The 25,941-nt window shown below is 33.6% G+C and overlaps 2 protein-coding genes across 4 annotated transcripts; both read left to right on the top strand.

The window, feature by feature from the left end:
- Positions 1-201: 201 nt before the first annotated feature.
- LOC118053785 (serine/threonine-protein kinase Nek5) lies at positions 202-9,951 on the top strand. Of its 3 annotated transcripts, none has more exons than XM_035065159.2 (15): positions 202-347; positions 530-767; positions 868-934; positions 1,020-1,085; positions 1,159-1,205; positions 1,304-1,349; positions 1,439-1,519; positions 1,616-1,658; positions 1,758-1,807; positions 2,836-2,917; positions 2,993-3,042; positions 3,819-3,892; positions 5,092-5,143; positions 5,230-5,886; positions 5,970-7,741. In XM_035065159.2, exons 2-15 carry the CDS (start codon positions 670-672, stop codon positions 7,461-7,463), a joined length of 2,907 nt encoding a protein of 968 aa, XP_034921050.1. In that variant the 5' UTR covers positions 202-347; positions 530-669; the 3' UTR covers positions 7,464-7,741. The 3 variants fall into 3 exon arrangements, with proteins under 3 accessions (XP_034921050.1, XP_034921051.1, XP_034921052.1); XM_035065160.2 differs by adding an exon at positions 7,931-9,951 and having other exon boundaries at positions 208-767; positions 5,970-7,478; XM_035065161.2 differs by having other exon boundaries at positions 208-767; positions 5,970-7,478; positions 7,673-7,741.
- Positions 8,999-9,694, top strand: LOC118053796 (uncharacterized). Its single transcript, XM_035065172.1, has one exon. The coding sequence runs from the start codon at positions 8,999-9,001 to the stop codon at positions 9,692-9,694; it is 696 nt and encodes a 231-aa protein (XP_034921063.1).
- Positions 9,952-25,941: the final 15,990 nt, after the last annotated feature.

The raw sequence follows: 25,941 nt of genomic DNA, 5'->3' as shown, positions 1-25,941 counted from the left end.
GAAAGTCATTAGTGAATACTATAAAATTATTTAATTTTTCTAACTATAAAAAATCGTATAGTGGAAACTATGAATTAAATTAATATTAACTTTCTAAAATATTTATGAGCCCATTTTTTATCTAGAAATTTTAAAATAAAGATGACAAAGGTAAAATAAATTTAATGTGATCTTATTCGTTAATTAAGTTTAAGTTGAAGAATGTAATTGACTCACAGAGAAAGCAGCTGTTAATGTCGGCGTAGACTGAAGCTCACCCATACCCATAACTCCTCTGGTTTCCACTCAAAGAAAGTGAGGAGGGAGCGTTTACTTGAAAATTAATTAAAGCAAGTATTAATAGAAGTGTAAGTGTATGTATTAAATGCTCACTAGCTAAGTAACTCATTGAAAAGAAGACCATACATTTTTTTTTTAATATAAGTTTTACTCAAAAGTAGCAGTTGGAAGTAGAAAGAGAGTGAAGTAAGCGAGATAAAGGAAGGAAGTGGATTGGATTCAAGTTTAATGAAATCTTAATTGTAAACAGTTCAAAGGAATTGCGGTTTGAGATGTATGAAGAAGAAGACTCGTCGGTGGTGGAGATTCAGATAATGCATTTTGAATTGAAGAAAATGTGATTGTGATTTTAACAGACATAAGAGAAGAGAAGAGGAGATCGAGAGAGAAATGGAGTCACGAATGGATCAGTATGAAATCATGGAGCAGATCGGTCGTGGTGCTTTTGGTGCTGCTATTCTTGTTCATCATAAATCCGAGAGGAAGAAGTAATCTCTCTCTTCTATTCTGCTGTTGATGTATTTTAGTAACAGTTTTTTGTTTTTAGCAATGTATTGATTATTTTATTTTATTTTGAGAAATGGTTAGGTATGTGTTGAAGAAGATCAGGCTTGCGAGACAAACTGAGAGATGCCGGAGATCTGCTCATCAAGAAGTAAGTCTCAGTATTGTTCATATTTTTTCAAAGAATACTTAGGTTTTGTTTTTTATGGAGATATTGAGAATTATATTTAATGTAGATGGCGCTGATTGCGCGAATTCAGCATCCGTACATTGTGGAATTTAAAGAAGCATGGGTTGAGAAGGTGAGATTTTCTTTTGATTTACGATTTATATTTATGGAATTGAGCTAATTTGTGGTGTTCATTTGCGTTGTAGGGTTGCTATGTTTGTATTGTTACCGGATATTGTGAAGGTGGAGACATGTGAGTGTTGTTTTTTAAGCAATCAAGTTTTGGCTTCCAAGGTTTTGGTAATTTACGAGACTCGATTGTTTTTTTTTGGTTTTGGGATTTGGTAACAGGGCTGAATTGATGAAAAAATCAAATGGGGTGTATTTTCCTGAAGAGGTAAGTAATCACAATTGCTTGTTTGTCGTTTTTTTTTTTGGGTTTTGTTTTGACTCGTCGTATTGTTGATGATATTGAAAATTGTTCAGAAACTCTGCAAGTGGTTCACTCAACTACTGTTAGCGGTGGAATATCTGCATGGCAATTTTGTTCTACATCGGGACCTGAAAGTAAGAAGAATTATCAGTATTTGGATTAGGAATTTGAATTTCTCTATTGCTTTTGGAGGTGTAATGGATTGAACCTATGAAGCACTCTCTTTGCAGTGTTCCAACATCTTTCTTACCAAAGAACAGGATGTTCGCCTTGGTGAGTTGCTCTTTTTATCAACATTTAGTTGTTGTATCATTGGATTTTTTTTAATGTTTTTGTCTTGATTTTGCTTTTCTTTTTCTTGGTACTATTTAGGGGATTTTGGACTTGCTAAGACTCTGAAAGCAGATGACTTGGCTTCCTCAGTATGTGCTTTGCTTTTTCTTTAATTTTTTTTATTGTTTTTGGGTCGTTTGCTGTCATTTGTTTATTGAGCACAGAGAAGAGTTTGTTCTGCATTTTCTTCCCCTTAAAGATGTTTTTTGTTTTTTTTTTTTATCTGGTATATTTTTTCTCAGAAATAGAATATATGTGAAGCATGAGCTTGTGGAACCATCTCATTTTGAATCCAGGACCCATTTTAAAATCTTTGCTATCAAGCCAGATGGATGTAATGTACTGTGATATGTGTATGAGTGTATCTATGAATTTTGCTAGTTGAAATGCTGCAGTTTTTTTATTATTTTTTTTCTATAATATCCGATTGCTAAAGTTTTGTTATATTAATTTTTTTCTATGGTATTAAACTCTATACTCGAACTCCATTGGGATTCATATGTATTCTCATCGACAAATCTTAATTTGATTGAAATCCATGTTGCTTATGAGAAGATGCTGGATTGTATATTTTAATAACACTATTTTTTTCTCTTTTTTGTAAATCTAAATTTAAACAATCAAAGTGCTTTTCCAACTAATGTAGTTTCTTTATCTACCAAAAACGAAAAACTTCATAACAGCTAAATTGCTACAAAATAATATGTAGGATGTCCAGGCTTTAATATTTCTAAATTTATATAATCAAATTCCTTTTCCAACTACTATGTAGTTTCCTTAAATACCAAAAAAAGAATACCTGTATATCATCTAAAATTTACTATGAAATAGCATGTAGGATGTCCAGGGTTAATTATTTCTCAATTGTATGTATCCTGTCAAACTAAAAATCATTTGTAGTTGTAAAGTCGAGCAAATTATTCTGAATACTTAGTTGGAGATAGATCTAAACCCAAACTGCAAGAATATATGAAACTTTCCTTTATGATGAAGTTAATTGCCCTAGACACCAAAGAAATTACCGAGTACAGTACTAAAATTGAAGAGACATAATAACTACTGGCATTTCCAATTATCCACCTTGAAACTAAAAGTTGTTTTTTTATCTTTTGTGCAGGTGGTTGGAACTCCTAATTACATGTGCCCTGAACTACTTGCAGATATTCCATATGGTTTCAAATCAGATATTTGGTCCTTGGGTATGTGCTTTGTAGGTCATATCTGACATTTTTATTACGTGTAGTGCCTTTCTAAAACGTCCCTCTGTTGAATAGGGTGCTGTATGTATGAGATGGCTGCTCGTCGTCCTGCCTTTAAAGCTTTTGTAAGATTTCCCATGGTTCTTTTCACATTACATATCTTATCGTTGGAAATTTGTTGAAGCTCTTTGGCCCCTACAACTTGCTTAATACTTGGATTGTGATATCTCGCTTGATGTTTTATGACAAGTTGTGTAATCTATTACTTGAATTGCTTGTCAGTATAATAATATCTTTCATGACACTGTAAAATGAGAACTTGAAATTCACTTGTATCTTTGTTATCAATCTGTTTATTTATTTTTTATTTTTTTATGTAAAGCAACAGAACGACACAACATTGACTTTCGTAAGTAGTTCCTGGAGTTCGATAGTCACTGGAAATTCTAAAGGATTTGAAATACTGTAATGACCCATTCATGGCTCTTTCATCAGTAGGCCTCAAGTTCTCTGAGCTTCACAATAGGGGGTAGCCCCAGACCTCCCTAAATTGTTTCTATCCTAGGTGTGAGCGGGATTTGATCCCAGATTGCTTGATGGGATGCCAGTGACTTTAACTGCTAAGCTAACTAGCACCCATGACCTGCCAACAATTTGACAGAGCATGGATGCTATGTAATTTCAGTATAATATATTTTCAGAAATCAGGAACCAACTTATGTTCTATTTGCCTTTATTCCTGCACCAAAATTTCTGAGTTCAATTTGGCATGCCAAGTATGTAGGGTTTAATGTGAAGCTTCTCATGAAGGCATTGTTTACTTGATTGACTTCATCTACATCTAATCGTACAAGTTTCTTTATTTTCACTCCCTAATTGCCTCAAGATGTCAAATTTTCAGGACATGGCAGGATTGATTAGCAAGATAAATCGTTCTTCTATTGGCCCATTGCCTTCCTGCTATTCTCCATCTTTGTAAGTCTCCATTGACTGTCGTAAAGCTTATTGCTTGTGTATTTGACAATAAACAACATCCATCTCACATTGCCTACTATGGTACTGTACTTAGGAGTTGACTGGGCAATTACTATTTGTAGCCATGCCACAGGCTACCAAAACAATCCATGCAGTGATGGCAGAAAACTGGAACTATATGACATTTTAATTGATCATTTAATTGATAGACAAGGTTCCTATCATTTATTGCTGCAGGTGTGATTATTCAAACTGATTTCTGCATGTTAATTATCTTGTTGGTCTTTTTGTTGTTTTGCTGATACAAGTATTGAAGATGAATTGTGTCATTCCTCTTTATAAACTACGTTAATGATCTAATATGCTCTTCAATCATTGCTTGTAACAACAGTGTGGACATGCAGTCTCTATCTTGGTGGGATAATAATAGCATTTTTACTTGCAACTTTAGTGTGATATCTATTTATGTCTCTGAAATTGAACTCTTCCTATTTGAATACCTAAACTGTGTACAGACTTCCAATAAAGTTCATTTTGTACAATACCCTCTTTATCAATAGCATGACAATTAGTTTAAATATCCTCATAAGGGTATTTGTGAAACAATGTACCTGATTAGGAATTGTTAAATAGTTAAGATATTTGAACAAGAAAAGCTGGAGTTGAAAGATTGAATTAGAAGTTTTGAAAAAGTTAAAGAGGATTGAAATTCACTTACCCCAAATTTCATTAGAGAACATTAATGGACATCATATATTCAATTATATAATAGATTAAGATTTTATTACACGGTGTCCCTGGAATCAAGCAACTGTTACTTTTCTCTCATGTTTATACCTTTTGTTGCTAGGTTTAAATGGGGACACCTGATGATTGATTTCACATGCATCACGCGCAAGCTGAGAACACCTTCATTCTAAATTTTCGTATTGAATAAATTTGCACTGAGAAGTAGCTTCATCTTTTCTACGTGTCGTTTTTTCCTTCTTACTACTCCTCAAGGCTTGATGATGAACAGAAGACTAGATTTTTGAAGATCATATAATGGATCTCGTTTGAGTCCTGGCAATTTAACCACCTTACCTCTACGAAAATGGATAGCTTTGGTGTTTTTGTTTTGTTTCTGTCCTGTGGTATGTTGATGGCGATCCACCTTTTAGTCACTGCTTAGCTCTAATATTAAATGTCTGTGCCTGCAGGAAAACACTCATTAAAGGCATGCTGAGAAAGAATCCTGAGCATCGTCCAAATGTAAGACTGTTAAAATTTATGTGCCATCTTCAACAGTTTGTCATTACAGGACTTCCTCTTAGCAATCTGCATTTCCTTTTGGTCAGGCATCCGAGATTTTGAAGCACCCATACTTGCAGACATATGTCGATCACTACCGTCCATCCTTCAGTCCTCCCACATCCTGCTCTCTGGAGAAACCTATTTCTAGAAGTAATGAATCTCAAAGAAGTATGGATGAAAGCCAAAACAGTAATAGTTCTACAAGTGATAAGGATAGTTTGCTTTCAATTGATCGGAATATCCCAGCAGTGGTCTCAAATTGTGACAATAAAGCCGCTGATACAGATTTAGCTTCTGTTGGTGATGAAGATGGGACCAAGCAGCCCATGCCAAGCCAAGAAGAAAAAAGTCCCAATGTTTGCTTTGTCAAAATGAATGAGCAGAGGGTGATGAAACCTTCTCATAATGAACATGGATGCAATGTTGAACCAAAGCAACCAAAAACTATCAAAGGTATTATGATGGCCTTAAAAGAAGGAAAACCTAGAGAAAATAGTTCCTCTTCGTCGAGAGGAAATCATACGAAGTCTGGAAGTGCACCAACACAAAGAAGTAACATAGAAGCATCACCAAAAGCTCTTATACCTAATTCCCTTGCATCTGGTTTAAAGTCTAATGCAGATACACCAACTGTTGCACCAGCAAAAGCAGCGTTGGATTCTGCAAAGCAGATCCAGGGATCACATCCTTTGAAACACCAGGTATAATCAGAACTGACCATACTTTTTCCCTAGTTTGATAGATGTGCTGAAATAATCATTTACTTTCCAAATTACTTTTGCAGTTACCTATAATTGAGTCCTCACTGAAGACTAAACTCAGACATGATGGGACTCCTCCACCTGGTCCAATTAAACATGTTGATGATGGACTTGCCATGAAGCCAAGGCAAAGAACACCTAATCTATTTAGGCGATCCTCATTTCCTGGAAGGACAAGACAAACAGGAGCTGATGTTCCAAATGGAAACATGAAGTCGAGTCCAACTGAGAAAAACCAAGAACCTGAAAATACTTATCAAGTTCCTGATGGTCGCCCTTATTTTTCCAAGGAGGTATCGCAAGAGTCTCAAAAAGCTCTATTCAGAGCTTGCAAAGGAAAGCAGGCAGAAAGCAGTAATTCTGTCTCATCTTCAATGTCAATTCAATCTTTTGAGCTTTGTGAAGATGCAACAACTCCATTTGTTGCCATGCCTGAACATACACTTCCTAATCACGAGGCAGTCATCTGCACGGAAAACTTAGAAAATCATCCACCTGGTTGTTCTCCTGCTACCACTTTGCATTCTGGCATGTCTGAAAATTTGTCTAGGGACAACAGTGCATGTGCTGGATGTGCTCATAAATCCATACTATGCTCAGTGGAAACCTCGAATGTTGTCACAGATCTTCACAAGAAAACTGTTGGTGATGGGAGAGAGGGTGTAAGTAGTGCTCTGAATCTGACAGTCTCAAGTTCTGAAGAGAGATTTATTTGTAAAGATACTAATACCCAATTAAGCAGGCCAAGTTCTGGCCCTGATATGGTGCCCCAATCATATCTTATATCTGCATCTGGTGGTGACGACAAGTTCACAGTAAGAGAACTTCTATCACCAGTTTCAGAAACCACTCCTTCCATCACCTCACCAACGTCAACGAGCCAAAAGAATTTGCAGTCAGAAAAAGCTGCCATTTTACAAAATTCAACTGTTGAAAAACCCACTGCTGCCCATCTGTCTCCTGCTTTTGATGATGTAATACATGTTATACGGCACAGTAGTTTCCGTGTTGGGACTGAGCAGGCAGTTATGGAAACTGTGGAGATGGGGATTCAAAATGTGGATGTGGGAAAGCTATTAAATGTAGTAGGAGATGAACTCGAAATGAGAAATGTGAGTACGCCGATGGCTCTAAAATCATCAAATTGCTCTGAAGCTATGAGTTTGAAATCAAGTCTTTCAGATCATTTCAGCATTAAAGAAATTGATTTGAGAAACATCAGCCCTCTGGTTCCACAATTTGATTTATCTGAGCTACCAAAATCCAACGCCCCCGTCACTGAAGAGGAAGCAGCAGCAAGGGAAACTTTGGATGTTACATCTTTCAGGCAGAGGGCAGAGGCACTTGAAGGACTTCTAGAATTGTCTGCTGAGTTGCTTCAGCAAAGCAGGTTAGAAGAGCTTGCGGTTGTTTTAAAACCTTTCGGGAAAGATAAAGTCTCTCCAAGGGAGACAGCTATCTGGTTAGCTAAGAGTCTGAAAGGAATGATGGCCGATGACAGCGGACGGAGTTCATGAATCATGATATCCGTGGTAAGTTGCTCTATTTCAACGCGCATTTGACATTTGATTTTAGCCTTTTGTTATGATTTCCACGCATTCAAGTTCAATTGAATTTTTACGGAGAACAGCCAGGTCTTGTCTCGTCTTTCATTTTATTTTTAATTCTTTCTATCCACTTTGTCATTGTACGTGGTAACCATACAATTGATTACCTTCGTCTCCAGGACAAACGCATGGATATGCTGTGGTAATTGTTAAATATAAGTTTTGGCTTTGAAGCTTTTCCATTTGGCTACGATGCTCTTGGTTTTTTCTGTCAAAGGTGACTATTCATTTTCAGAATAGATTGAAAAAAATGTCAAAACTTTTTCCCTTTTTATTCCCTTCCATTTGGATATGCATTGTTGTGAAGTCGAGGTGTCGCCCGTTGGTCAAGTCTGCTGGACATTTAACATTTGTTTTTCATTACAACATCAATACAGGCATGGAGATCAGAGCGGTAAAAATCATTTTGATTCATGCAGTGTTTGAGCCATATGATACAGATTCTCTGACGGAATTCGTGTTTTGGACACAAAGGTCATGTAAATTAGCAAATGGCATTACACGGTATGGAGAGAACTTGCCCTGGCTCTTGCAGAAAGTCAGGAGCTGGTTTGGCATCTCACTAATAAAGATCAATCCCCCATTGAGTAGTACATCATACTATACTCAAACAACACTATAGATGTAGATCTCTGCACCAAAACTAACTGAAGAATACGTTGTCTAGCGGCGGAAGGCAGATCGTCGACGCTTTTAGAAGAAACACTCTTCCTTGATGTGGATTTGGAATGCTGTCAAGAATGCTCTCAAGAATGAATATGCATAAGATTTACAAGAACATGAATTCACTCTCAGACAACAGGCTACGTATCTCCGCAAAGAAAATGATGACAAAACCATTGGTTTAATGTCCTTTTACAACATTTTATACCTTTTACAACAATCTTGCGGCTATTGAGAAACCTGTCTTTGACAAAGAAAAAACTTCTTTTTTCTTTTCTTTCCTCACTAGTCTTGACCCTCAATACAAGTCTCATAACTACAAGATGTTGATCAAAGATGTAATTGGTTTACTAATAATTTGAATAGCTCAAAACTCTTTCACCCCACAACTAGTATTTTATGGGCAAAAACAACAGCGTCCTCAATGGTTTCCTTCAAGAAATTATGGCAAAACACACTTAAGTTTATATCTGTTGGGAGAGGCTTCCATGCTCAATAATCCAAAGATAAAAATCGTATCTACTGTGTCAGGCCTCCTCCATGCCCCCAACAGAAACGCCTCCCTCACCTAGTGAGCATCGCATGACACTTGGAAGAATCTGAAGTCACTTCATGAAGTTTCCTCTCTTCGGACAGGGACGGCTAATGTTACTAGGAATTTTCCTCAAAAAGAATCACGCGTTATTTTCCTCTATAAACTTTACCCGACAGTCGAATATTTCTCTCTAACCACAGCTTCTCTGTGACTCTTCCCAAACACAAAGCCAAGCCAGAATATCCTCATGGAGAACACAAATAACTACAACAATCGTACACCTTCCGATCAGCTGCCAACCCAGGAGTCCTTTCAAATTCTCTCCTCCCCCTCCGATGCCACTCCGCCTGTTGGGTCAGGGAAGAGTTCTTCCTTTGTTCCCCGGTTAACGTTGATGGTGGTGATGTTTTTCTTCATTCTATGCTTGGTCATCTTCATTGCATGGCTTGTCATACACCCTCTTGATCCTGCTATTCGACTCAATTCCCTATCTGTCTCCAACATCACAGTCTCTAATCCTCAATTTGCTGCAAAATACGACATCGAATTCACTGTGAATAACACTAACAAGAAAGTCAACTTGTTCGTCGACCAAGTCGAAGTCATCGTGAATTATAGAAAGGGCCGCCTTTCCAGTAAGATTCTTGGAGAAGGTGAGTTTCTTGGAAAGATGAGTGAGGCAAGGTTGAAGGTTGAGTTAGGAAGGGACGCGGTTTGTTCGTTGAAAGATAGGGTTTTTAAGGATATAAGTGATGAGTGGAGCAAAAAGATGGTAAATTTCAATGTCAAATTGTCTATCACTGCAGGATTTGAAAGTGGTGTTCTGCCAACCAAGCGAAGATTCATGAAGTTTCAGTGCATGAATTTACCTGTTGAATTCTTCTCTACAAAGGGGACAGGGAAGCTCATGAGCGGAGGGAAGGATTGCTTGGTTCGTGCCTGAGTCTTCCTGCCTCTTCCTTCCGATCCAATTACCAGCGCCGCCTGTCCTTTACATAATAATGTGATCTTTGAATATAAGTTAAATTTTAATTTATTTTTATGATAAGGTTTTTAGATTAAACCATAGATGTGCAGTAGCAAATTAGTAGCTTCTTTAAAATCTAGTAGTCCAGCCATGCAAGTTATTAACCTCTTTTTTCTTCTAAGGAAAAACTAATAAAGATATATGAATCAATGGAATTGTTAAATTAGTGTAAACTACTATTTTGTTCCCTTTTTTTTGGAAAAATAATTAATTAATCTTTTATTATTTTTTAACAAGCCCTTGCTATGTTGCACACAGGATTCTAAGCTAGTTTTTAAAGAAGAGAAAAAGAGACCAAAGTTATGTGTTTATCTGGTACCATGATGAAATCCTATAACAATTAAAATAAATATTGGATTTAAATTCTAAAGGAAAAAATATAGTTTTTTTTCTTGATTTCACAAAACATTTTTTTATTAATGACATGGTTTTCTCAACAAAAACTAAAGGCGATTAAAATAAATATTCATAATAATTATAATAATTTAAATAATTCATGGGCGCAAAATGTGTTTCTTGAGTCAAATTTTCCTTTGCCCTTTTTATTTATTTTATTTTGACAAAAAATATCTTTTTTCTAGGAGTATTGTTTTTAAATAAAAACTTATCACAATCTGAAAAGAAAGTTTCAACAAAAAAAAAAAAAAAACATGTCTTGATAAATTTATATGCTTGTATAGAAAAATAAAAGAATAATTAATTCATGAAAAATAAAAATTCATAATAAGAAATAACAAAATAAATATGTTATTCTCATTGAATATTCATGTGTAATTTTTAAAAAAAATATATATTAGATTCATGTATAATTATCATAAAGTAATTGCAAATATTATCATAAAAGTTATAATCTTATTTGAAGAGAATGACATAATCATTTGATATTTTAAATATTATTATAATTATTTATCTAAAGAGAATTTTATTTTAAAACTTATATATAATTAAAAAAATTAAGGGCCTTTTTTAAATAACCAAACCACACTGTCCTTGAGAGTTTTCTTAAACATAAAAATTTATGACATGTCATTTACTAGAATACATTCCAATAATCTCATCCACAGTTTTGAGATTTTTATTCCTGAAACTTGAATTTCAACTTGTTTTTGTATAAAAATATTTTATGAATCTCAGTAATTCAATTTTCAACTTCAAAATACTCTACTATCAGTCTAAAAATAAAAATCAAATCAAATAAAAAAACTTTAATGAACTCTCATCTATTTTTTCTAACAAGGTTAAAAAGCAATACCACCTTCATTGAACTTTCATATTCAAGAGAAATTCACCAACACAAAAAATCACATTTTTTATAGTTGGTTGAAATCTTTCTATGTTTTTTTTTATGACTTTCTCTCTCATTCTTTAATATATAAGTAATTAAACACATAAAATTAAAGTTTTAGTGCTGAAACATAATTAAACACATAAAATTACAGGGACCAAAAATATAAAAATAAAAATACTTTAGGGGACAAATTGAACTTTTATGAAAACATCAAGGATCAAATTGAGGTTTTAAAGATTGCATTGTAGGGGAAGAATGCAATCCACAAAAGTGCCTTAATAAATAATGCTTGATATAGTAAAATTATCATCCCTTTTAGCTTACGGTAATAGATCATTGGCTTGTACTAGATTGGAGGGTTAATTCATTTTTATTTTTTGAATGTTAAAAAAATATATACATGCAATGTTAATGTGGAGGTTGATCTAATATGAACTGGTTAACTTGACGGGTTCAAAGTTAATCAAATTATCGTTAAAAATATAGTTTGGCTAAAAAAAAATTAAGATAACGCTTTCTGTAAAAAAATAGAAACGACAATATATTGAATCGAGGGTTAACTTGTTAAATCTATGACTTAGAACAAAAAAAGATGGTAATCTTATAGAAAGAAAATCAAAACAAATTATAAATTTTGATTATCAACCAATCCAATATTAAATGATGAAATTGAAAAAAAAAATCAATTTAAAAAAAAAACACATAAAACAACTCAAGTCAACTTATCAAACTCACAAGGCAATTTATGAGACTGAGATAAACCCATAGAAAAAAATAAATAAATCATGAAGTTAAATTCCCAATAAACCTAATATTTAATGGTAAAATTAAAAAAAAAACTAAATTAAAAAATAACATTGTTCCAATAAAAAGTGCTTTGTGAGAAAATTAATAGCGAGTTAGCCTTCTATTTTAGTTTTTGGTAATAATAATAATATTATTATATTAAATTATCCATTACAATTTAATTGTTTGTTCTCATAAAATTTCTCTCCATTTTTTCTTGTTCAATCAAAATTTACAACCTTGCCTCCTAAAAGAAAACCAAGAGGACCTTTTAAGAGGATACTTGGGACATTTTGAACAATGTTCAAAGTCAACATTGGTCAAAATACAAACTTATTATGATTTTAAAAAACAAAAAGACTGAAATTGCAAAATCATAAAACCACAGGGACTTAATAGCTTACTGTTTACGTTGGTGACTGTCAAATCTTTTGATTGGGTGCCGGCCACAAGCTTTCCCTGCGTCGACGAAGTTACTCAACGGAAACTTGGCCGAAACAACTGCATGGGGCCTATCGCCCTTTCTAGGATGATTCCTCAAGTTTGAAGTAAAAAAGAATCGACGGTAGCTTTTGAATTTCTAGTTTACAGGGAAGGTCATGAGTGAAGGAAAGGGAATGCTCTGTTCAGTGCGGTATCCACGATGCCTGCCTTCCTGTTCTTTCTTTCAATCCAATGATCTAGTAGGATGTTTCCGGGTTCAACATGTAGCTTAAACCTATTTATTTGATGTTTAAGTTTGGATATGGTGTCTGAGTTTAAAAATACCAGATATTATTATCGCTAAGACGTGGTTGATGTTCAAGTCTAAAATCATTTGAGTCTAAATTTAATTTTGGGAGATCCTTAAGTACTTGGATTTTTGTTAAAACAAACTTTGGACCATCAAAAAATTGTTTTAAGAAAATACTGATAAATTATGGCACATCAGAATCTCTTAGCTTAAACCTTTAGCTTTTTTTAAAAAAAAAAAAATTAGAAACCAATTATTCAAATGAAAAAACTCAAATCTTTTGAGTTGGTCAAAACTTCCGTCTGAAACGTTTACATGGGGCCTATCTCTCCTTCCAGGATGCCTCTTAAATGTTGAGGTAGAAAAAATGGGGGATTTAAGAAAGTTGGTTGTCGGGATTCGTGTATGAATAATAATGTTGACGAGTCAGATGACAAGGGAAGGAAAAGGTGCTCTGTTTTTCCTTCCTGTAGATGAGTGACGATAATGCCCAGATGGTTCCTCCACCTAGAAGACAAGCCAGAGGAATCATCTCGATTTTATTTGGTTAATGTCGAGGTTTAATTTATTTATTTTAAAGAAAAACAGTTCGTAAATTCAATCTAATGGATTGGAATGGAGATTTTTATTATTTTTCAATAATAATATACTGAAACAGAGCATGAACAGGCAACACAGCAGGTGAGCATGAACAGGCAGTCTTGGGGACGAGAGTTCCAGGAGAATGGAACTGGCACAGGACACCTATAGAGGAATAAAATTATCAAAAGTAGTAACGCGATAAACGTTGTCCTTTACCATGAAAAATCTAAAATATAATAATAAGTAAAGCAAAGGCAAGTTTATTTAGTTTATGCCTGAAGCCATGGAGAGGATGATGAGCGAGGTGAGGAGAATCTGAGTATGAGAAGCCATTGAAGAAAAAGAAGAACAAGACGAAGGTTTCCTGTAGTCGTCGAGCAATGGGCTGGCTGAATTTATATTAGGATAATAGAAACAATACCACTAGGAAAGGGCCAGGGTCTTCAAAGTCTACTAGAACAAGATTAATCTGGTCCAATTGGATCGATACATTAAAAAAAGTAAAGTTTTCCTAGTGATTGTTGTATTTTATATATAAAGTTTGAATTCAGAATTTTATTTTAAAAAAACAAGCATTGAACCACTTGAATCAACCAGATTTAGAAGGTAATTTTTATTGTAGCTATATCCCCTTTATTTTTTGGTAATTAATATAGCTTACAAATTATGAATAAAAGTATTCTTATTAATATTAATGGTTAATTATTATTATTAGTATTATTATAAACGGATTAAATCTAACATATTGTAAATGCAATGAATTGATTGACGGTAAGCCAAAAACCCATTAGTGATATAAGAATCATGTTAAAATGGAGAGTATAAAAAATTAATCACAATATTACAATGCAATGGTAAAATAGACATTGACATTCTATCAGTCGCATAACTTAGTGGATGGATTGCATAATTTGATGAATTATTTCTCTGTTCTTCAGGAAAAAAAAAAAAAGAAGAAGCAAATATGAGCCCATACTTGGCCCATTCCATTGATAATGTGGGCTCATAAAAACTTCATTTTTATTTTTTTGCTTGTACAAAATTTCTCCGCACCACGTTGTGAATTCTCCTCGAAACAAAAGGAACCCAGTAGCGTGATATAATCACTACTCCAAGAAAATCGACCCCCCACTCCCCACCAAAAACCTCCCATGTCTCAACCAAGCTATCTCCCCACCACCACCACCACCACCACCACCAAATCTGACGCAGCAAAAGCCAGAGCACATGACTGCTTCGTGTTCCTTCTCTTCATCACAGTAGCAACCATACTAATTGTTTCTGTTCCTGTCGTAACTCGTGGCATAATCTCTCTTCAACCTCAAATCCCTCAGTTCAATGTCAGTTCATCCTCGCTAACAGTCCTTAATGTCTCCTCTAACACCATAACCGCAAACCTTAACGTTACCTTCTCCATGAAAAACCCAAATAGCAAAGCCATGTCCTATGACAAAATCACTGCGTTGGTGCTCGATGGGGATGAAAGTCTCTCTAGCATTACTCTTCCACCCTTTCAGCAACCTGGGAAAACCCAAAAAACATTACTAACTGTGTTTCCTAGCTTCTTTTTACAGGTGAATGACAATTATTCTAGTGGTGGTAGAGTGAATTTGACAATAAAGTTGCATGCTATGGCAAGGTATGGAAGGTGGACGTGGCCTGCAAACAAGGATTTGATGAAGGCAACGTGTGAAGAGAATGTGAAGGTAGAGTTTCCTTCCAAGGTGACAACGTTGGTGTTTGGTTCTAGTGAATGTGATGTCAATGGGCAGTGGAAAAGAATTGTGACTAAATGCAGCAGATTATTTTGGAATTACATTTATGTTGTTGCCATTGTTTTGTTCATTTTGTTTGTTTCACTTTAGGGTCTGTCTGTATTTGCTGATTCGATCAAGATTAGCCCTGTAATTAGTCTTTTCTATCGTTTGATTTCATCAATAGCAAGCTTCTACGCGTTCTTGATATAATTGATCTTTTCGTTAGTTTTTTGAAGAGCCATTGCATGCTTATTAATTTCCTGCAATTACTTGTATATTTTCCCTCTTTTTAGCTATTCAAGTTCTGAGAAGAATCTCAAAAGTCCATTTTCTGGGTTGATCATTACAAGCATATGGCAAGGGAAATTAACATGGAAATGTGATTTTCTCTTATTTATTAGAGCAATGAATTGACCAATGAGCAGCAGCAGCTGATATATATGCCTTCATTATTTCCCTCTCAAACACATCCAATCATTAATTGCATTCTCTAATTATCCAAGACTCCTAGCATTCTGAATCTCATGAGCTCCCCCAGCATTTCTTTCCTCTTTTGTTTATTCTGGATAGATTGCCTTTCAAATGAACCACTAGCCAGTTTCACTGTTGCACAGTACCAAAGATCTGGCTGGTGAGCTCATCATCCGACTTCGAAGGAGTATTACATGAGCCTGACAGCCTGCTACACTGGGCAAAGCTAATCATAATCAAATTAAGTTATTAATCTCAGACTTTTTGGTTTTTAGCAATGTAAAAAAATATATTAGAGAGTCACAAATAATATTTACGTTTTGCAGGCCCCAAATATCATATGTAAATTCTCTCAAATTGTAAAAGTGTTAGACATAAGGTTTGATAAAGAAAGAGAGAGGAGAGAGGAAAAAATAAAAGAAATGGAAGATATATCGAAACTCCGATGACACATCAATACATTTGAAAAGATCTTAACAAGATAAATCCAATAATATAAAAAAAAGTTACTAACAGTGACTGGAGTGGGCTCCATAAGCGGCCCCAAGACAAATGAGCTCCAACACCTTTAGATGACTTGTGTGGTCCACTTTATTCATCGTTTGTAACTTTATTTGTGTTGTTTGACTCGTCTTGTCTAGATCTTTTCAACGATAATGATAGTATTGTCATTGGAGTTTCGGTGTGCTTCTAGAGTTATTTATTTTTTCTTTTTTTCTTTCCCGTCTGTTTTCACAAATTACAAGGAGAATGGGGGGGGACAAAAATAAAAATATAGATCCCAGAGACACCGAAACTCCAATGACGATTCGTCTTTGGACCGCTCATGTGGCTCACTCTTGTCACCATTAGTGACCTTCCTTGATGTCGTTGGATTTGTCTCGTCGAGATTTTTGCAACGGTGTCGGTAGTGTCATTATCAGAATTTTGATGTGCCTCTAGGGTTTTTCTTTCTTTCTTTTCTTTTTTCTCTCTCTCCTCTCTCTTTTTATCGAATCTAGTGTCTAGCAATTTTATAATTTGAGAGAGTTCGCAAATGACACTTAAATCTCGTGAGTCGTAAATGTCATCTGCGACTTTTTAAATTATGTTATTTTTTAAATATTTTTTGCACTATGTTATTTTATCATTTTTTTTTTGTTATTGTGCTAGAAACTAAAAAGACTATTAATATGGTTAGATTCATGGGTTAGATGAATTAACTTGAGTAAGTTTAAAATAATGTTTTCTTTTTTAAAAGAAATTTTTAAAAAAATGTTGTTTTATATATTTTTTTTAAGTCAAACTAAATTTTAATAAGATTGAACGAGTTACGTGTTGATCCGCTAGATTTATCAAATTTAACCGCATCAACTTCCACGTGGTCTAATTTAAAATCCTGCTTGGACCATGTCCAGGGTCATTGGGTTACCAAGTTTAGTTGTTGAGTTAGATTGACAGTGTAATAACATTGATCATACTTGATATGCAAAAAAAAAAAAAAAAAAAAAACAAATGCAATCATTAATAATTTTTAGGAATGACAATGGTTTACAACGAGTAAAGTTTCTATTATATTCATGCCCTACCTCTTATTTATTAAATAAAATATTTAGATATTCATACCACATTTAAATATTAGGTTTTAAATATTTGAATATTAGATGATCTAAAAAGCGACCCATTCGTGCTGATTTTGATGAGAATCTATTAAATTCATATTAAATTATCTTCCCTGACAATGTTTTTCATTTATTTTGCATATACTTTATCGAATTCACAAGTCAAATACCACTAGCGGTGAAGAGTGGAGACCCCCCAAACAAAAACAAAAAATGTCATCCATGTAACAATTTATAGTTCTAGCCCCCCCTAAGAAAATCTTTTTTTAATTTGGTCCATAACTAAATCATTTTGGCTCCGCCCTTAAATACCATACTCTGAAATTACAGCAAATCTATAAATTTCTCTTTGTACAATCTCATGACCTCCTCATCCTCGCATCATCAATCGCTCCATGTTTTTGTTTGGGACTATACGAAGGGTTTTTACCAAATCAATCCCTGCACAATGGTTGGCCGGAGGCCGAAGGCTGGAATCGGATTTGCAAATCAAGCTAGAAAAATTGCACTTGGAAAAATCCTTAGTGGAAATATTAAGGATGCTTTCTAAGGGTTGATAAAACTAGACTCAGAAGACTTGGTAGGTTCGACGACACCTACAAAAAAAACACTCTAAGACTTAAGTCAGTGTAGTGTTTGTCCAAGATATGTGGAGAATAAATATTCTTTAGGCTTGAATTTTCCTTAAACCTTGTTTAAATCTTGCATCAAACTTATGCTTTTTTAGATATATGTTGCCTAGAGAGATAAAGTCTAGATATGAGCTCTGATAGACCTTTTATTTATAGAGATGAAGCTCTATTTATATAGACTTTTTTAAAATAAATATCTTAAGAAATATCTAAGATATTTAATATAAATATCTTATTAATATCTAAGATATTTATAAAGATATTTATGGATGTGTGTACATTATATAAAATATCTATGTAGTTTTTTCATTTATCATCAGCATATAAATATCATTGTCACTATTTTTGTTTTTGTATTCATGTGTTTTTCGTTAATTTGTATTTTTTTTAACTCAAAACCAACCAAGTAATTGTAAATATTAATAAAGTGTTTTTCTCGAATGTCGCATTAAGGGCAAATGAGTTGATGTGTGTGAATCTTGTTTTATGATCTTGCTCTTTTAGCATGTCTAGTGAGTTTAGACTGGATCAACACAATTCTTTAGAGGCACACTGAGGGTGAATGGTTGTTTACGAGTCCATTTTGAATATAATTAAATAAGATACCATAGCCTAATTAATAATTTTGAACATGACACTAGAAAATAGGCCAAAGACCAATAAGCTATAAACATCCTCTCGGGTTGAAGGTTTATATTCATAAAGTGAGGATCGAATCTTATTACTAGACTTAGGCCCCAGATCATTGCCCTAAGCTTTTGTAGTCTCATACCTTCAATAACCAAAATCTATATATCAGTTTAAACAAAATCTTAACATGTATGTACAATATGTAAAATTATCACTAAAAACAAATACAACCCATTTTACTTTAGAAAAGATGTTTTATGATGATTTTAATTTTCTTTTAGCATTATCAGCCTCTTATTTAAATCATTTGAAGACCAATTATGTTTATTAATTACCATAAAACTAAGAGGTGACTTATTTTTTTTTTTTTCATCATTTTTAAATATTGTTTGTCAAGATATCATCTGCTACAAATATTAAAGAAATCAAGATAATCAGAATTTTTTTTATTATATATAGCTACTGTCTTAGATCCAAAATATGTGAAATTATATTTTAACCAGATATATGATGTTGACAAAATAAATGAGCTAAGAAAGGTGAATGATACTTTGACAAGGATGTATGAACATTATTTAAAAGTTAATGAGATAAGGAGGATATGCGTAATGTTAGTGTTAGTCAATCTCAACAAAATATTAGTGTTGATGGCATAATAGTAGATGATATGTCAAATATCTTGACTTTCTAATTCAAAAAATATTTACAAAAAAAAAATAGTATGAATAGTAAAAATGAGATTGAGTGGTATTTGATAAATGATTGTGAGAATCCAAATAATTATAATTTATATATTTTGGGTTGGCTGAGGTATAATGCTTTTAAATATAAGGTTTATTTTAAGATGACACGACATGTACTAGTATTTTTTATTTTTATTGTTGATTGTGAATTAGTTTTTAGCATGAAATATATACTTAATCTATTTTGAAGTTTTTTTTAAAAAAATATATATCTAGTAACAATGCAATTGGTATTTTATCATCAAAATTGTTTGTGTTCCACACTAATTTTAATTGATCTTGAGCCTTGATGAATAATGTTAAAAACTATAAAAAGCTTGAACTAGATGATTAATCTTATAAATTTACAAGTTGTTTATTTTATATTTTGAATTTTCATGACACAATCAATTTAACATTTTGAATTTATCATTTTATAGAATTTGGTTGAAAGTCGTAGCTGAGATGACAGGTTAGGATGGACAAGTAAGTCATAAGTGATTTTTTTTCAATAATGTTAAACATATAATTTGCTTATTATAATAAGTTATTAAACACCTAAAATCATAGTTTTTAAACCCGGCTTGGTAGCTGGCTCAGTCCAAGATCTAGATTTTGAGTTTTGAACGAATCGTCCGAGTTAATTTTTTTAAATCAAAATGATATCGTTTTAGTAAAAAAAAAAAAAAAATCAATGGGTTGTAACCAGGTTTTTTACTGGGTCTTGCTAGGTCAACCAGATCGTTAGATCACACCAAATTTTTTATTCTCTTATTTTTTCTTCAACTTAATCTAGTTTCAATCCCCAATCAATCTGGTTCTAAATTAACCCACTAGATCGAGTTTAAAAATTATGCCTAAAACTACTCTAATCCTCCTGATATAAGTATCAGCCCATCGCCATCTCCCCCAGAACACAAATACATAAAAAAATCTCTCTCTCTCGATCAAAGAGTCGAGATTCCAAATCCAAACTTAGCTTAGAAACAGAAAGACTCCTTTTAGACTCCAAAAATCTAAAAAATTCCGAACAAGATGGCATCATCGGATCCTTCTAGACCCGCCACCGGCTACCCTTTTGTCCCCAACGGCATCAACTACCCACCACCGCCACCCGGAACCGCCTATCCTTACCAAGCCCCACCACCACAACCCGCTAACCCTTACTACTACAACACCAACCAACCCTACCCTAACCAACGCGCCACCCTCCTCCGCCGCTTAATCGCTGCTCTGATCATCGTCACAGTCATTTTCTTCACTATTCTCTTCATTATCTGGCTTGTTATCCGACCCCATCTCCCCGAATTCCGCGTCACTTCCCTCTCTGTCTCCAGCTTCAATGTATCCTCTTCCTCCTCCAGTGTAACTGGTAACTGGAACGCCAGGTTTCAGGTTTATAATCCGAACAAGTTGAAAATCTCGTACGATGATATACAGAGTTCGATTTCTTATAAATCCGAGTTCTTGTCCCAGACAAGGATTCCTCCGTTCAAACAGGGCAAAAGGAATGTTACTGATATCAATGCGGAATATGGGGCGATGGGTTCTTATATTGCGGGGCGGGCGGTGAATCAGATTAATGGGGATAAAGGGCGTGGATCGGTGAGTTTTAATTTGAAGATTGTTGTTGATGCGGTGTATAGGGTTGGTGGGTTTAGGGCAAGAAGGAGGTTGCTTAGGGCTTTTTGTGATGATTTGGCGGTTGGATTTTCCGGGAATGGTGGATCTGGGAACTTGACTGGCGGTGCTAGGCAATGTAAAGTTTATTCCTGAGCCGAGGGATTGTGGGTTCTTGATGATTAGCAGTGTTTTTAATGTAATTTGTATTGAGATTTGGAGAAAGGAGAGTATGGTATTTTTTTTTTTTTATGGTGTCGTTAGCAGGGTACACTGAGGTAGGTTTTTGTGGATCTGTATAGTGCTTTGAAATACATACTAATTTGATGCACGGTTAATTTTGCCATTTCTTTTTTAGTTTTTTGATACGAGGATTTAGAGTTTTTTTTGCTGTGAAATTGAAATATAAGTAGAGGAAGGAAATGATTCTTGAAATCAATGGAATGTAGAGGTGAATGTTATTGGTGAAGTCTTTGTTTGGTTGCTAAGTGCTAGTTTATCCTTTGCTTTCGTATGGATTCTTGCCATGATAAATTGCTATAGGTGAAGGTAAGCTGGTGTGGATTTAAATTATATAGCAGATAATTCTGCAAAACTGACATGGAGTGCACAGCTCTTGCTTTTGTTTCCTTTGATTCTTTGTTTTAGCTCCTCTGTCGTATATGTTTGGTAGTGTTCCATCAGTGCTTGTTCTCTTGAAGTAGTCTGTTCCCTGGATCAAATGCACAAGTCTTTGTTTAGCTGGAATAGTCACTTTCAAAGCTCACAGTACTGGTTAAATTCTGATGAAACCACAGTTTTTTTTTTTTTTTTTTTTTTATCAAAATCTGCATTTTTTTCTTGCAATCTGCAAACCCAGAAAATCCAAGCAATCAAGAGGCCATACTTCAAGGCGAGGAGCTCTAGAAGTAAGTTAGGATCATAACCTGCAAACCCAGAAAATCCAAGCAATCAAGAGGCCATGGAAGTCTTCTAGCTTGTTTTGTTATGTGTTCTTCAAGGTTTAATATGGTTATCATTTATGTCAAAAAGAAAAAATCCTCTGCATGTCGAATTTGCCAATAAATCAAAGAAACTATTGAAATGGCAAGACATTAGGTTGGAACTAGAAAAAAAAACCGCATGCCATCCATGTATGGTGAGGGTGCAGAAAATTTAAAAATAAATAAATTATATCTAACTTATTAGTGAAAATTGTTTTCAAAATTTTGTATAGTGCCTTTAACATAATTAAAAAAAATAATACTTAATCATATAAACTAATTCAAAAATATAATTTAAAAAAATGTTTCTAAAATAATTGGATACATGAAACCGAATAAATTAATTATAGAAACTAATTAAAGAGTGGATGAGTTATCTTTAACGTTTGCAAATAATTAAAGAGATATAAATTTTGTGATGAGTTATGATTAATGCAGAAGCAAATAAAAGAGGAACAAAAATTATAAGCAAATATTGTTTTCAACGTTAAATCAAACCTCCCATTACAGCTTCTCTCTTCTTCCTCTGCTTTTATCATGGCATTAACTCATCAAGTACAGGTAAAGATACTTGAGGTCTGTCAAGTCACCCCATCCTTGAACTCACTTGACCCACCCACCGAGTTATCTTTTCCGCTCTCCTTTTTCGATATCCTGTTCTTGAAAGTTGCTCCAGCTGAACGCTTGTTCTTCTACAAACTCACCGAGGCAACACCGGATTATTTTAACTCAGTGATCCTTCCAAAACTCAAACTCTCTCTTTCTCATACTCTCCCCCGCTTCCTCCCTGTTGCAGGCAACCTCATCTGGCCTGCACAAAGCACCAAACCCATCATCCTTTACACTCCTAATGATGGTGTCTCACTCACAATTGCACAGTCCAATGCTGACTTTGATCATCTTTCGGGAACTGATGTCTGTGAAATAACCGGGTCACATCCTTACGTACCCCAATTACCTATAATAACTGACTCCAAAGTATCAGTTTTAGCTCTGCAAATAACATTATTTCCTAATCAAGGCGTTTCCATTGGTGCCACTGTACACCATGGAGTTCTTGATGCTAAAAACGTAGCCATGTTTATTAGAGCATGGGCTCATGTGCACAAACAATTTAGCGAAAACGAAAATGCCGATCTAATCACTTTGCCACCCGAACTAACCCCTTTTCTTGCTCGAACAATCATCGAAGATCCAGATGGGATTGACATGCTGTACTTGAACAGCTGGTTGGGACTCAACCTGCCAGGTTTGGACACCAATATTCATAGAAGCTTGAAGCCTTTTAAGCAAGCTATAACAGATCCTTACAGCAAAGTTCGGGCCTTGGTCAGGTTGTCTCGAGAAGACATAAAGAATCTGAGGGAAAGGGTTCTCTGTCAGATTGAGAAACTCCACGTAGATACGGAAACAAGACCAATGCATTTATCCAGTTTCGTCCTAGCTTATGCATACGTATTCGTTCGTGTATTCAAGGCAAAAGGGCTAGAGCGCGATGACAAGGTTGTTCTTGGACTCACAGCAGATTGTAGAGCCCGTTTAGGCATACCTGAGAACTATTTTGGGTGTTGTGTGATGCCCTTTTTTGTACACATAGATCCAGAAACTATTGTTCAAGAAAATGGTTTCCTTAATGTTATAGAAAGACTGAGTGAGATTATCGTCAGGCTAAATAAAGGAGTTCTTGACGGAGCCAAAGAAAAGTTTGCAGAATTTATGACTATCAGGCCTGGCACGCTAATGGTTACGGTGTCTGGGTCGCCTCAATTCCAGATTTATAAAGCTGATTTTGGCTGGGGTGTGCCCAGGAAGGTGGAGACTCCTTCCATTGACAAGACAGGATCAATATCCATGCAGGAGAACGCAGACGGAAGGGGAGGAATTGAGATTGGATTAGTTTTATTAAAGCATGAAATGGAGATTTTCAATTCTCTATTTGTCGATGGTCTTGTCTGAAACCAGACCAGATTGTTAGTGGAGAACACTAGAGCTGCAAAGGTAGGCAAAGCTAAAGAATTGCTCGACTTGCTGGTTGAGGGAAAGTTTTGCCAATTTTGAAGCACTCAAACTAATTGATTCGCAACATGAAGAGAGTATCCTGGGTTTCATCCAAAATCTCTCCCCAGAAAGAAGATACATGTAACAATAATTACAATTGATCTGAATTTCTTTTTTCTTTTTTCATCTCTTTTGTGTTCTTATATACATGTAAATAAAACAATGAAAAATAATTCATTAAACCTATATAAAATAATAATAATAAAATGTATTAATTAATTACGCTGATTAAATAAATTTAATTGTACTCTTAATTTATTATCAATTATCTATATAAATTTAAGTTTCTACATATTTATTAAAAATTTCAACTCAATAATAAAATTAATAAAATATAAAGCGAACTCGTTAAATAAGTTATTATTTATTTCATCACAAAATATCTAGGTAAAAAATTCGACACAAGTTTCATCAATTATAAAAAAATATAATTTTAAAAAATTTAAAACAAACCCTAACATGTATAAATTATAAATTCATACAACAAATTTATATAAGGAAAAATTATAACAACAAGTAAACACCCAAACAAAATACATATACTACAAAAAATTACAAAAGAAAAAGTTCAAATAAAAAGAAAGCTAGATTTGCTTACTTGAAATAGAGAAATCTCAATATAATTGGAATCAGAATACAAATACTGACAAATTAAGTGTTGTGATGATCAAATTTGTTATTAAAAGTTGAATTGTATTAAGATTGGGGGAGATGTTTGTTGCATAAAAAAATACACAAGGAAAAATGAGATAGGAGGAAATTAGGATCAATAGTCATGTTATAAAATAAATATTACCAATAACATTACCAAAAGAATTCTTTTGTCAGTAACTCTGTCAGTCATTCTATTGGTAAAAATATCATGTCACCATATGATTTTTTTTTTTAATCCCACTATAATACCATCCGTAATTCTCTCAGTATATATTGAGAAAATTTTTTAGTCAGTATATTTACAGACATATTTTACTGTCAAGTTAATTCTACTAGTAATATCGTTTGTAAAAATTAAATGTCGTTGTACTGATTGACTTTTTTTTCATTTCTTATTTTTTCACTGTAATTTTCTTGATATACACCGAGTTAATTTTTCTATTAGTGTTTATCAATGAATACAAAAATAAAAAATTTTGTCGGTATAGATTATCTTAATATACTAACAGAAAAATTCCATTAATATTTCTGTTTATATTTGCGTGTGTTTTGAATTTATTAAGTTATTTATTTATGATATGATACTTGAATTTGAAACCTCTTCAGTCTTATTTAAGTAAAAATATAAGATATTGGTATCTGAACTTTTTTACACGAGGAAAAAGCAACTTGTACCGATGTATTGTAAATAAAACAAGTCGATTATATGTGAAATGAACACAAAGTGTTTTTATCTAATTAGGTGTACTCTTTTTCCGAATTTGTTTATCTATACTCCCAATCGAGGGTTACATTTATTTTATTAATGTTATGTATGAAACTCTAACTAATGTATTTCTTAAAATCTTATTGGCTGAGTAATATAGGAATTTTTTATTTCTTAAAATACTTTAATTATTTAAGCAACTGAAGAATATTTCTACAAATATAATTTTGTCAATTTCAATAAAAATGTATTTGACGGAATGACATAATAAGAAATACAATGATATAATAAATAAAATTAAAAATACAAGAATACATTAAATATCCAATTAATTGTATAAATCATATTGAGATGTTTATCCATTTTTTATTAATTAGTTTTTTTCAGTGTTGAGATAATCTAAATGCAAGAATCCAGAGCCTGATCCATGAGAAAATGGGATCATGGGTTTAGCCGTGAGCTACAAGTTGCATAAGGCTTTACTAATACTTTCCGACACAATGATCCAAAGAAGCATTAAACCTTTGCATAACAGTACAGCCCACCTAGACACTCTCACATCTTGGCTCGCAAAGTTACAACCACCTGATTTATGATTTATTTGAAATTATAGTAATAGAAGCATTTTAAAATATTTTTTACTTAAAAATATATTAAAATTAATTTTTTTAATTTTAAAAAATTATTTTTTTCATCAGTATATTAAAAAAATATGAAATTATATATAAAAAAAATCATTTTAAATAAAAAAATATTTTTTTAGGCAACACGATTTGCATTGTGTTTTCAAGCACACCTTAGAATGCTTAGCGCTTTGCAGCAGATAAAAAATAAAAACCTTTTTCTCTAAAAAAACAAAAGAATTTGCAGGCTTTTCCAATATATTTTCTTACACTAAGAAAAAATTCTAATTGTAAATTAAAAAGCTGATGCATGTAAA

Source organism: Populus alba, chromosome 9 (assembly GCF_005239225.2).
Source record: "Populus alba chromosome 9, ASM523922v2, whole genome shotgun sequence".
NCBI lineage: Eukaryota > Viridiplantae > Streptophyta > Magnoliopsida > Malpighiales > Salicaceae > Populus > Populus alba.
Note: the sequence above shows the minus strand (reverse complement) of the source record. Positions and strands in the feature narration are given on the sequence as shown.

Bases quoted from the DNA above. Each gene is read 5' to 3' on its own strand.
- LOC118053796 (XM_035065172.1), top strand. From the start codon at position 8,999: ATGGAGAACACAAATAACTACAACAATCGTACACCTTCCGATCAGCTG.
- LOC118053785 (XM_035065160.2), top strand. From the start codon at position 670: ATGGAGTCACGAATGGATCAGTATGAAATCATGGAGCAGATCGGTCGT. The intron at 768-867 runs GTAATCTCTCTC...AGAAATGGTTAG, and splicing joins CATAAATCCGAGAGGAAGAA to GTATGTGTTGAAGAAGATCA. The intron at 1,520-1,615 runs GTAAGAAGAATT...CTCTCTTTGCAG, and splicing joins TTCTACATCGGGACCTGAAA to TGTTCCAACATCTTTCTTAC.